The following is a 12,462-nucleotide window of genomic DNA, read 5'->3' on the forward strand; positions in this document are numbered from 1 at the left end:
TTCAACTAACATCAAGGTTAAGAAATGGTATGGTCCAGTTGAGGGGAGTTATTCTATGAAGTATTGACTATGGGAAATATAGATTTTAGTATTTAAGATTCCAGTTAAGAAGGATATATGAATGTTTTAACCCCCTCGACCTGTTATTTTTACCTCTTTTGGGGGTCCAAGTCTAGTCTGAGTTCAGTCAGACGCCACAGTCCGCCCCATAAGTTGAAACCTGTTGGTATAGTCAAACCATTTACAAGGTAAAAACCCAGATTTTCCTGAACAGTGATATCCATTGAGTTAGATTTATTGAGATAATATCGACATTTGTAATCAATAGTAGTCACCAGGCTTTGAAAACAACAGATACCATTAAAACATTTTGGCAGAACTCAGCTGTGTCGACAATCGGTGACTTGTAGTCCAACATCATTACATATCTTCAGGGTTTTATTGTTGTGGCATCGTCTTTTGTCTTTAAAAAGAAGACTTGACATCCTAACAAACTTAAAAAAAAAAAGCCAAACACTTTCAAATCAACAAAAGAAGAGATATCTGCTGCATAAGGCTAAAAGGAATGAAAATGCTTATGATCTCACTAGATCTTCAACACAGATACGCATCAATAGTCCTGTGGCAAGAAAATAACACAAAAGTTTCACATCACATGATTTTGTTTTAGGGGTGTTTTTTTTTTTTTTTATCTGGTGTAATCCACGGTCTTTTAGTCAATAAATATCTTCATGGTTGAGTCTTCTTGTCCATAGGAATAAAACTATAATACAAAGAGATTTGGTGGGCAGTAGAGTTCAGAGACAGCTACTGTTGATGCTGCATCTAAGGTCAGGATTTTTTTTTTCAATATGCAGTCTTATATGATGCTTCCTGGTCCTTTTCTTCCATTCGTTCAGTGGAATGTCCGTGATTATTGTCCTCGTTGGTCCCTGTTTTCCACCAATCCTCATAACACATGATATCCAAATGTCCTATGGTGTTTGTTGAAGAAACAACGTCTGGTTCCAAACAAGGTTATCCTGGAAACGGACGACTATCGTGTGACCTAGAAAGACAAGGAAAGAAAAGAAACACAGAGTCAGGAATCAGAAGAAAATTGTGACAGAGACGTGAGTGGATGCTGGGTATAAAAAGGGATTTGAGTCATTAATGATGACAAATAGTAGTAGTAGCACTCTCAAGACGGTGCTGTCAGTCAGTCTGACATGCAATATGACAGAAACTTCTGCGAGAGGAGTGGAATATGTAAGCCTACTGTTTTCACTACAATTGAGCTATCTTAAGAGTAGACACACACAAAATCCAGTTAAAAAAGAGAAAAATGAGATCAGAAAATTCAGCCTACGAGTACAGCATTATAGTTTTGCCAGCATGTACAAAGGCACAGAAAAATGAAGGTTGAACTACGGCTCAAAGGATGCATGTCTGCCATTGCACTCTCAAAACAGGAAGAGGCATTGTTTTCCTTGGTCCCACAGGCAATGGTGGAACAACTGGAATAACTGTGGAAACTCTACTGCAAAAGAAGAAGAACCATGCTGATGGAGGAGCCAATCACACAGAGACGCATCGCTAAGAAAAGCTTTGCCGGCAAAACAATTGTTTTCTTAATGTAAGATACGCGCTCCTCTCCTGCGCTGTGCATCAAGTTTTTCCAGCGGTTTTCAGAAGTCGACGTATGTTCAACTTTACGGCGCAAGGTGTGGGAGTCGTAATTACATATGGTGTCTGGGTGCACACACAGCCAAGGCATTTTTAAAGCGGCCGCACCTGAACCTGATGAGTCTCTGTGTGATCGGCCCTGAAGACAAAGAGGGTGAACAAGAGTGACCTGACAGGTATTCAATCTGTGGAGAGAGCGCCGGGCTTGTGTCAAAGTCTGTTCTCCCGTTGATTTGTGCTTCCCCCTTACCACCAGGACTTGAGATGCTTGAAAACTGGCATTTTCTCTTGTTTATCGGTAAGTAACAAAACCTGCCTACTTTAATCCAACCGGGTGTGATACCTGGATCCAACCGGGTGTGATACACTGCCTTACATAGAACTGTGATCAGGATTTCTAGGTCAAATTTGGGCCCTTATGGTCATTTTCTGCTTTGGACAGTAGCCAGGCTGCCCCTTCAATCAACCACTTTCCTCCAGCCTTAAATATTTAGATAACAACAGGACAGATTACTTGACAGAAGACTTTGGTGATGCCCCTTAATTTCCTTTCGTTGACATAGGTTTGACGTGTGGTTTTGATTTGATGATGATTTTTATCGTGCACCACTATCTGGTCAACATTTCAATGTATCCAACACTCTGGTTCATGACTAAACATACGATGTGGTTCTTCTCACTTTGCTTGCTGTAGATGAGTGTATGTTATTAAAAACAATAAAGTTTATCGGTTTGAATATTAAATATTTCATGTTTATTCAATTAAATATAGTTCAAAACCAACTTTCACAGAACCATCAGCTTCAGCAGGACTTTGTGTTCAGCTCTAATTATAAAATGTTGGAGTGTTGCTGACGTTAGCGTTTACTCCAAATAACCCCTGCTCCTATAGACTCATTTATGCTTTGGTCTATTGACGAATTGATTGATAGACTAGTCATTTCAGCTCTACTTATAATTGTGTCCAACTAATTAAAGCAATAAGCAAAAGCAGTAGTCTATCTGTCAACAGTATGACAGGTGCGAGGTGTGCATATTCCCAGCTGGCATGTTTATAATTCAAACAGCTGTGGTGCTCTTTGCGGATATAGTGGGAAGACGGTGAGTCAGATGTAATGCAACGTACATCATGCTCAATGATTTCCGTGCAAACAGGGGAATATTATTATTCATGATGGCATACTGCTGGCATAAGTATTCTCAGACATTTTCATGAATATTAATCTAAACGATTGAAAGAAGCAGTTTGTACTACTCTCACTTTAAGCAGAACTCTAAAAATACTCTGGGAGGTGAGTGTTGCTCCTTGTTGGTTTGCCCTTTAAAAGTAGAACACAAGTAACTTTTTGACTTGTGCTCTGATGTGGGAGGCACTGTATAACACACACACACACACACACACACACACACACACACACAAATAAACACAGCTGGTCCTGTTTGAATATTTGCACATTACTGTCATTCAATTAGCAGTTGGCAGGGTCTCGCCAGTTTAACCAACAAGGGGTTTACTGACACAATCAGACTTCCAAGCAATACAATTCTTATATTTTGTGAAAGTATGATTTTTTTATGCAGCTCAGCGCTGCAGCTGAAGACACAGTGCTTGCTGTGTGGGGAGCCACAATTTAATTTTCACCTCCGTGTGACAATTCTCGGGAATCATGGGTGTGACAGAGCATATGGAAATTATTTGTCGACTGTGCCTGTTAGACATACATTCAGTCACTCAGTGGAGGCAAATATTTTTGGCGATGGCCTCCGGCGTTTTTCTTTTTTAGGCTTTTTGTTTGGATAGAGATAGTGAGCGACAGACAGGAAACAGGGGAGAGAGAGTAGCATGACATGCAACAAAGGTCACCTGCAGGGATTGAACTGGTGACGTCTGCGGCTGTGGCTGTGGGGCTGTGGGGCTGTGGGGCCGTGCTGCGTTTTGTACAGTTTCAGAGGAAGACAACACGATTGCGATTTGTAAAAAGTGTTCAAGGGCTCAGAGAGGAGGGAAAAAGTGTACGAGTTATAAAGGAACGTTTTTTCCTTTGCTTCAGTCTTTTATTTAGGTTATTGTGCATGTAAAAAAAAGTTAAAAGGACCAAAGTCTGCACCTACAGACGCTTCTTTCTCAAACAGAAAACACTGATCCTGAATGCCTCATCAGTAGTCCCACCTTTAAATCCGGGACTTCATGACATCACACTTTGTCACCATGTCACACATTCACATAATTTATGTCTTGCGGCTAGTTTGGCATGTAAGAATTGATTCAGCACAACTTCTGTTGTTGTTAGCAGTGCTGGCTCAGGCATGTGTGAACTGACTAATCAGAGCAGACTGGGTATTCAGGAGTGGGGACCCTTAAAGAGACAGGAGCTAAAACAGAGCGTTTCAGACAGAGGGAGAATACAGTGCTGTACTACTGGACATTATGAGAAAACTGATGTGTGTTTTGAACATTAAAGCATGTAAACTTATTCTAGAAGTAACCCAAAACAACATTATGAACCTGAAAATGAGCATAATATGTATCCTTTAACCAACAAGTCTTATTAGCCTTTCTTACCCTCAGGTGTGCACAAAGTACAGAATACGAAGCTCTTTTTAAAACACAAAATGAAAAATTAACGGTTATCTTATCGCTATCGGCCATGAGCGGCAGGTAATCATTATCAGTATCGGCTGAAAAAGACACATTTTTCCTTCAGACTATATAAGAACAAACAGGAGCAACTTCTTAATTGCGGCTTTAAAACAGAATTTCACCTCCTGAGCAGAAGGGATAAAAGGGTTTAGACACACAAAATTAACAGAGTAAAACAAAACAAAACTGAAAAACATATATGGCAGCAGAAACAAAAATGTGAAGCAAAGCGAAACCTTATCAAAGCAATTAACACGCTGTGGTGTTGTGGGTGTCACTGTGGGGTTATCAGTGTGGAAACACACAAAGGGGAATCAGGAGAACAGAAGGCAGCTCCTCAGGGTTTGATGCTTAAGCTGCCTCAGGATGAAAGACCACACTTGACTGGTCAGCTGTAGGTTCAAACACCCATCGACAAACAAACTAAGACCCCACCTTTGAGGAAGAGCTACCGGAGCACGTGTGTGCAGATGTGTGTGAGTTCCATGCTTATTATTATCTAGAAAAAGGTTTAAAAAGTAAGCATCTCTGAATCCTTTTTGTAGACTTGTATTGAAGATTATAATTTTAGGTTTCAATGCCGCTCTAATTTTGCACATCACACAGCCAGCGTTAGCCTCCAGCAATGTCTTAATGGACTATAAAAACAAATGATCAATAGAATGATTTAACTCCTCTTTCTAAGGCGAACGTCTCATGCCGTCTTTTAGCCTTTAAACTCCAAAAATCTGTTTACTCAAGAATGAAAAGTTGGTACAGCAACTAAAGGATCTGCAAATAAATCCTCTTATAGATGTGAATTTTTCTAACTTATTTCTAACTGCACAAGAAAGTGCGGCATTTAATTCAAAGGTAGCTCCACACATAGAGGGAGCAGGATATCATCAGAGTAACCGACAACTGCTGCTCTTTGCCAGCTATTCCTGGCTTCCTAGCTACCATTGGCAAATTAGCTCATGGTTCAGTTAGCTGTGGAGCCAGTGGCCCAAGAGTTTGTCTGGAACCAGAACCTCATATCACGGGGGAATTCACCACGGTCAGTGGGACCCAGCTCAACTGGATTTGGCAACTCTGAGAGTGAAAACGGCTAGACACCAAACTGGGACTGAACACAGTCAAGACATCGTTGTCAAAGAGACAAGATTCACGTGCAGTGTTTTTTTTCTCTCAAGCACTGCCAGCGCTTTTCTGAACAAAAAAACCCTATGTGCACACGGGCCCTTAGGCTCTTGCAGCCAAGGGGTTAAACACTTGCCCACAATTCATGTCGACAGCTTGGCTGCGTGTAGCAACGAGCAGTAAATGGTCAGGAAGCCAGTCAGGGATTCTGTCATTGTCACTGCGCTCGTGACTCCTATTGGTTTTATAGACCTTCGATGTGTGTTACTGCCTCATAGTAAGGCTTAAAAAGGGATTATTATGTACCAAACAAGGAAGCAAGGAGTTGTGACTGCTCATGCTCATTCATACTTGAATTTGAACTGTCTGACTGTCATTGTATTGTAAAATTAATAGAGGCTGAAACTGCACTGTTCTACGATTTTTAACATATTTACCTCAGTATTCAGGTACAGCATCAGCTACATCATCACGATTTCCAAACCCCACTTCACCAGTGGTTGAAATGAGTAATGTACATCTCTTTTTCATTTCTCAAAGTTTGTTTGTTTCTTATTGCCTTAATAAAATAAATAATAAAAAATAATAAAATTGTCCTTCAGAGTGTTGTACTTCAATTTTCTGAGTAATAACTCATAACTGCGATCATATAAAACAGGGATTAAAGATCACTAGGTTGTTAATAATCCTCTGAAGTTAGTGATCTCATAAAAATCCCAGCGCTTAATCAGGCCTACGAGCTGTCCTTCACTTACAGAGTGAGTCACTGAGATCAGTCTCAAGCCAGGTACAGACTGTGTAATGAGCTACTTCCTTCTAAAGTAAATCAGGAGTTGCATACATGCACACTGTGGCCCAGAAAAGGACCCAAGATAAGGGAAATTGTCGCAAAAGGTAGAAGCAAAGTCAAACAATTGTGCAATTCACTTCAAGCTGCAAGTCATTATGCAGCATTTTATGCCCGCAATACATTTTACACAGTTGTGGTTCAGCAGGTGTAATGTATGCTTTAATTGTGACTTGAAAAGAAATCAACCTCTGACAGCTCTCCATCAGCGGCCCTCAACACGCTCTGAACAACCATCATAGCACCTGTCAAGTGGAGAGGCTCAGTGGTTCTTTTGCCTTTCGTCCCCTGATTGATGGGTAGTGAAAAGCAGGAGCTGCCAGGGTTATAATTCCTGACATTACCAGCAGGACTATAAAACTAGCTGCTCCCGGACATGCAGAGAAAGAGGGAGCAACTGGAGATGTCCGAGAGGAAGCCCGCAGGGCGTCAAGACCTCTGATTTATTGATGTGACTTTGTCATGAGGTGAGACGACACCATCATTTCATATCAACAATGCCACCGCCGAACATCAGAGAAGAATGAATTTATGAGGCATGTACTACAACTGAGGAGTAGGTCACACCTATATTACTGTGTCAATGTATCCATCTTGTGAATATAAACTAATAATAATAGCTTTTTTACTACTGGTAGGACGAGTAGGACTGAGGATCGATTTAAAGCAATATTAACTGTGATAGAAAACTAACATTAGATTTTATGATAAAACATAAATTCCAGAAAAGCGAGATTAAAAACATAAATGTAATAAAATAGAGAGACAATTCAACGGAAATAAAAAAGAAGTAAAATCAACCTCATCTGCCAAGGAGGTTAAGTTTTGTGTGACGAAAAAATGGTATCTTTGACAAGGATGTCGCGAGCTTTCCAGTCATGTTGGTGGAGACCAAAACAGCCTCATGACATGATGTTTTCCTAACTCGAACTGCGTGTTTTTTTGTGCCTAAACCCAACCAGAGCATTCTGTCGATTCAGTTGTGAACAATCTAATGCAGTGAAGGTATCACTTATGTAAAATGTTGGGCTGCCAGGTCATATATTAGTCAGAATTAAGGACATAAAAGGCCTGTCACTGATATGAAATTTGCTCATAAAAGCTTTGCTTGAACTTGTGACTTGACTGACGTTGGTATATTATATTAAAAAAGGAATGTGAGACGTATCTTTTGTCAACCAGTATTTTACTATGCAGCATTGTTTTGGATTTTTTCATGTAATTTTGAAAGACCTAGTGTCCCTTCAACACAATACTTGTGAAGCGGAGCTCGATCCTCGGCAGAGCCCTCCAGTCATTCAACAGAATGATGTTAACTGACCAGGAAGCTCGGGTACAGAACCCTCTAGCAAACGCAGGCCGTCCCTTGCTTGCACTCTGTGGGAGGCAGCAGGGCCACGAGCATGGAGCGACCCCCGCTGACTCCCAAATCAAAAAAAGAGTCGAGGTTCTGAAGGGTTCTACTCGCCACCTGGACCCCTGCTTGTCTGTGCCTCTGTTTCTGCTTTCCCGTGGCTGTGAGAGAGGGCATGAATTATTAACCCGGCTAAAATAAAAAGCTCTGCTTCGTCCAGGCCTCCTGTAGCCATGAATAATGGAAGAGGCAGCTCAACTACAGGCGTTTGGTGAGTCAAACACTGGACCGTGATGGATGGCTAAGGGCCCAGTGCGTCCCCCCTGCCCCCTCCTCACCTACCCATCCACTTCAGGTCTACCACACCCCGAAACCCAAAACACAAGTCCAGATAACCTCTATTAATCTCTGGAAGTGCTGCAGCTTGAGCCCTCCTGGCCTGCCTCAGCATATCCCACTCCACGATTTGGCGTCCTCGAGGGATTTTTGTTTGTTGTTTGTCTCTCTCCTGCCTTTGCTTGCCTTTTGTTTTGCTTCTCGCTGGCACTTTTGAAGTCATATGCAAGCTGCTCTGACTTTTCAAAGGCAGGACTCGACTCAACCACGCTCTCATTTACCCTGAATGCCCAAACCTCGAGGATGAGATGGCGCCCGTGAGCTGGATTTGAGCACCCCTCAGAGGCTACATTTTCTGATTCGTACCATTGATCTCCCTGCTGTTTATTATAAAAGTGAAAATCTATTCTCCAGTTGCAAAGTTGTCTTCTGCTGCAAGTGTCCAGATCCCATTTCTCACCTAAACCACCAACTGAGACTTGTAGGACTCATGATAACACTGTTTCTATAACTATCTGATCTATTTATGAACATGTTTTTTTCTGTTCTCAACTGATTTCTGATCTTACATAATGATATATCATTATTATAGATCAAGTAAATCAATCTGACACCTGTTCTTTCAACCCTGTAGTTCAGATTTTGATTATACACCTATCTCGTTATATATGTTCACGTGACACATCATATACATTCATGAACAATTTATACAATGAACACCTAATAATCTGTTTTGTCGTCACGCTATGTCTTACGCTATGGCTTGTGATGAAAACCCTGGAAATCTTTAATTATTATTAATGAGCGGGCACTGTCGTCACAGAGCAGGCATCAAACTACAGGATATTCATAAATGCTAATTTCTTTTTTGATCAAATATGGGAAATTACGATTTAACTGTCTTGTTTGTCAGTCTGAAGTCACAAGAAATCCTCATAAATGTCATAAAGGACAATATTGACAAGAAATGTGACTTTTTAATTGTTAATAAAAGCCAAGTGAATCCACACTGAACACATGGTGATTGGGAGATTAATATCTAATCTCTATTGACTGAAGTCCGATTTAACCTCTAGGGAAGCACTAAGCATTATATTTAGCAATCAAATCTTTTACGCTTGTAATTTGGCTCATGAGGACTGGACCAAAGAAAAAAAAATGCATATTTGGCTTTTTGTTCTGTTCTGTTTAATGTTAAGACTGGCCACTTGCAAATGAACCAAGAGCTGTAACTGACAGCAGGTCAGTGGACTTAGCGGAAGGTTTTCCGACTGTCACTCTGCATCATCAGAAATAGTGACGAACAGGCAGATTGAGATGAAAGAGGTATTTTTTTTTTTATAATATTACAGGAATAGCTGCTGGGTTGTTGCTACATTTAAATCATTTCACTCAGTTTATCCGAGGAACTGCCAAAATAGGTGAAAACTCAACACATCTGAGGTAACGGTGCACTTACAAGGATTGATTTTTCAACAGCACACGATCAGCTGATCTTCTGTCACACCACTCTCTGGTAACTGGGCTGTAAGTTTACTTTCAGCTGCCCGGAGCTGGAAATTCTAATCGGTATGTAAAAAAAAGCCAATCAAGTACATAGTTCAGAAGTGAAAATGTAAATTTCTTATGAGGAAATTTTCATTTATTTGTGAAAATGGAGAGACGCCTGCGAGCTAGTTCAGGCGGACAACTCGAGCTGCACTGCAATTCACATGTGGCGTGCCCCACTCTCCACAATCATCTACCAAACGCAGCCTCTCAATTTAGCAGTCTATTTAAACTGCAGAAATCTACCTCTGCCTGTCAACGCCAATGCTGCCGTGCATCAGTATTGCTGCATATTCTCTCAGCTCCGCCACCACCCCATCATCCACCTGTAGGCTCCGACTGGGGGGGTTGGAGATGCTTTGCTCATCCCTCCCGTATATCTCTATGTAAATTAAAAAAAAACTATGATTAAAAAAAAGATTTTGTTGCTGTGATCAACATTTCAAGCATGAGTTGTCTGAGACTGAAATGTGCAGAAGGCCAGTTCACATGTGACGTTTCATTTTTGACATTTCAAACCTTCGTATGTGAAAATAGTCAATTGCGTGTGAAAATGGGGAATTCACATGCGAAGAGGCAAATTTCTTGTGAATTCAAAAAAGCCGGTCACATATAGATGTATGTAAACCACACTTGAAAATGTGCATTTTCTGTGGCAAAGACCCTTCTTTTCAAGTCTGGTTATTTAGTCTGCACCAGAGTTGAGTCAACAATTTTCACACCACACTAAATGTACTGAACCAAATGTGCAAACGCACCAGTTGAAACCAAATCAAACCAAAAAATACAAAATAAAAAAAAAATCCTGACACTTCACACGCTGGCACCCTGCTTTCTCCCACAGTGTTGCCCTTTCTCTCCACAACTGATGGCTCCTGGATTGACTATCTGATCTTCTTGGCTCTACCAAATTAGCAACTTAAGTAAAAATGCGATAAACTGACTGTAGTTGGACTCCCACAACACAACGTGAGATGTAGCTAAATGGATGAAGCTCACCTTAACTCACCTCTTTCTACTGTTGTAAGCCGATTCAAGAAACACTTCAGTGACTCTCCCCTATGAGTCACATCTTCCACTCCTGCTGCCTCCTACTCTGCTATGCTCACATCTGAAGTTGATAAAAGAAATCCTCTCCAGTGCTCTTTTCAGCTCTTGTTTCTTTCTTTTTTAAAACACTTACCCAGCCCTCCTCAATTATTCCAGGCTCGCATTTTGTCACAACTATTGTCCAGAGGGCGTGAATTTTATAGTTGTTTTTGTTGGCTCTAAGCTGTGACTATTAATGTAAGGACGTGTGTCTTTTATCTGCCCACAAATATTTATGTGAATTAAACTCACCTTGGTTGTCTTAACTTTATTTCCTGTACTGCAGCTCCATCCTTTGAGATCTGGCAGCACTTTACACTCTTCCCCATCCATGCAGGGATGCATCTGGCACCACCACTTCTGTGCAACTATGGATGCTGGGAGGGAAACGAAAGAAAACCGTAAGCACAAAAAGGGGGTTGTACTGGAGGCATATGCATAGATTTTGGGAGAACACAAGGGGGCACATGCCCTTAATATATAGCGTATACTCAAGAAGAACTTATGCTTAGGTGGCCGAAATTGCTGTCCCAACTAATATCCCTGCTATTGCTGTCCATGCTAATATTGATGCTATTGTTGTCCATGCTAACGTCTATGCTATTGCTATCCCTGCTAATTTTGATGCTATTTATATCCCTGCTTAAATCGATGCCATTGCTATCCCTGCTTATAACTATACTATTGATATCCCTGCAAATGTTGATGCTATTGCTATCCCAGCTTAAATCCATGCTATTGCTATCCCTGCCTAAATCCATGCTATCGCTATTCCTGCTAACATCCATGCTACTCATATCCCTGCTATATCGTAGGCAACAGGCCTACGATATAGCACTTAGAATTACCTGGATGACTGAGAACCTTCATCAAAATCTGACTATTAACCACATCCCTGCTGTTTGTTTGAAAAAGAACATAAACTGTTAAGTAAAGTAACTATTATTCATGCAGCAAAGGCACACATTGGTGTATAGAAATTAAATAGAATGAAGGAAATGGAGTGTTTGACACTCAACATTTCCTAGGGAAGAAACCCTACATCCCACACTGTATATGTTCTCCCCCCAACGTTGAAATGAAACCTTCACCCCTGACTGGAGGCATTTAACAACATGCTGTTTGAAGGTGTAGCACGGTTCTACCCTGGCCGGAGCAACAACAAGTGCCTTTGGTTTCTATATTCATCTCGGTGATTGAAGAGAGTGTCTTTTGATCTGGCTGACGGAGGTGTTCTGCCCCGGTGTGTTTTCACGTCTGAATTACAGGGCGTGGGTCAATGTCAAGCCGGTGAGCGTTGAGAGCAGGTGCGTGCAGTGTGACGAGGGTGGATGTTTGTACGTAGGAGGGGTAATAAAGCGTGCAGCAGGGGTTGGCACGTCAAGGTCTTAAGCTGCTCTGAGGGGGGCCTACAGGGGAGAAGCAGCTTCCTCTGACATTTCCAAAGTGAAAAGAGAACTGTCAAAATTCAGGAAGCTCCTGTCAGAGCCATTACATTGAAAAGAGGAAATGGGGATCGATTCACCTGTAACTGAGGCCACTTTTGACATGATATTAAATGACCTATCCCTCTGTCTAGTTGCTCACCATGAGGTCTGATATAAGAGACAGATAGGTGATAGTTGAACTGGTGGGCGATTCGATTTTGAAGATTCAAAAGCCCTCGGGACACAACGGCAGGATCATGAAAATCTCAGTGTGTTCCCCCTTCTTTCATACAATAAACCTCTCAAGCCCAAATAATCGGTGGAATAAGCACCAGAGGCACAGTGACAGGTGTGACAGTTTTGCACCACACCACCATTTCTTCCCCAATCATAAGTCAGTCTCAAATCATTACCGAAAACTATAATGAGAAGTCTG

General features: G+C 41.3%; 1 protein-coding gene across 1 annotated transcript in view; it reads right to left on the reverse strand.

Annotated features, from left to right (window-relative positions):
- Window positions 1-279: 279 nt before the first annotated feature.
- The window catches only part of tafa3a (TAFA chemokine like family member 3a), a 100,864-nt gene continuing 88,681 nt past the window's right edge, over window positions 280-12,462 (reverse strand). The window contains exons 4-5 of the mRNA XM_084348058.1: window positions 10,852-10,976; window positions 280-1,048 (exon numbers count right to left, since the gene is read on the reverse strand). Coding sequence (XP_084204184.1) covers window positions 1,037-1,048; window positions 10,852-10,976 — 137 coding nt within the window. The 3' untranslated portion in view covers window positions 280-1,036. The remainder of the gene's footprint in view (window positions 1,049-10,851; window positions 10,977-12,462) is intronic.

Source organism: Pagrus pagrus (genome assembly GCF_965226575.1).
Source record: "Pagrus pagrus genome assembly, chromosome: 3".
NCBI classification, from domain to species: domain Eukaryota; kingdom Metazoa; phylum Chordata; class Actinopteri; order Spariformes; family Sparidae; genus Pagrus; species Pagrus pagrus.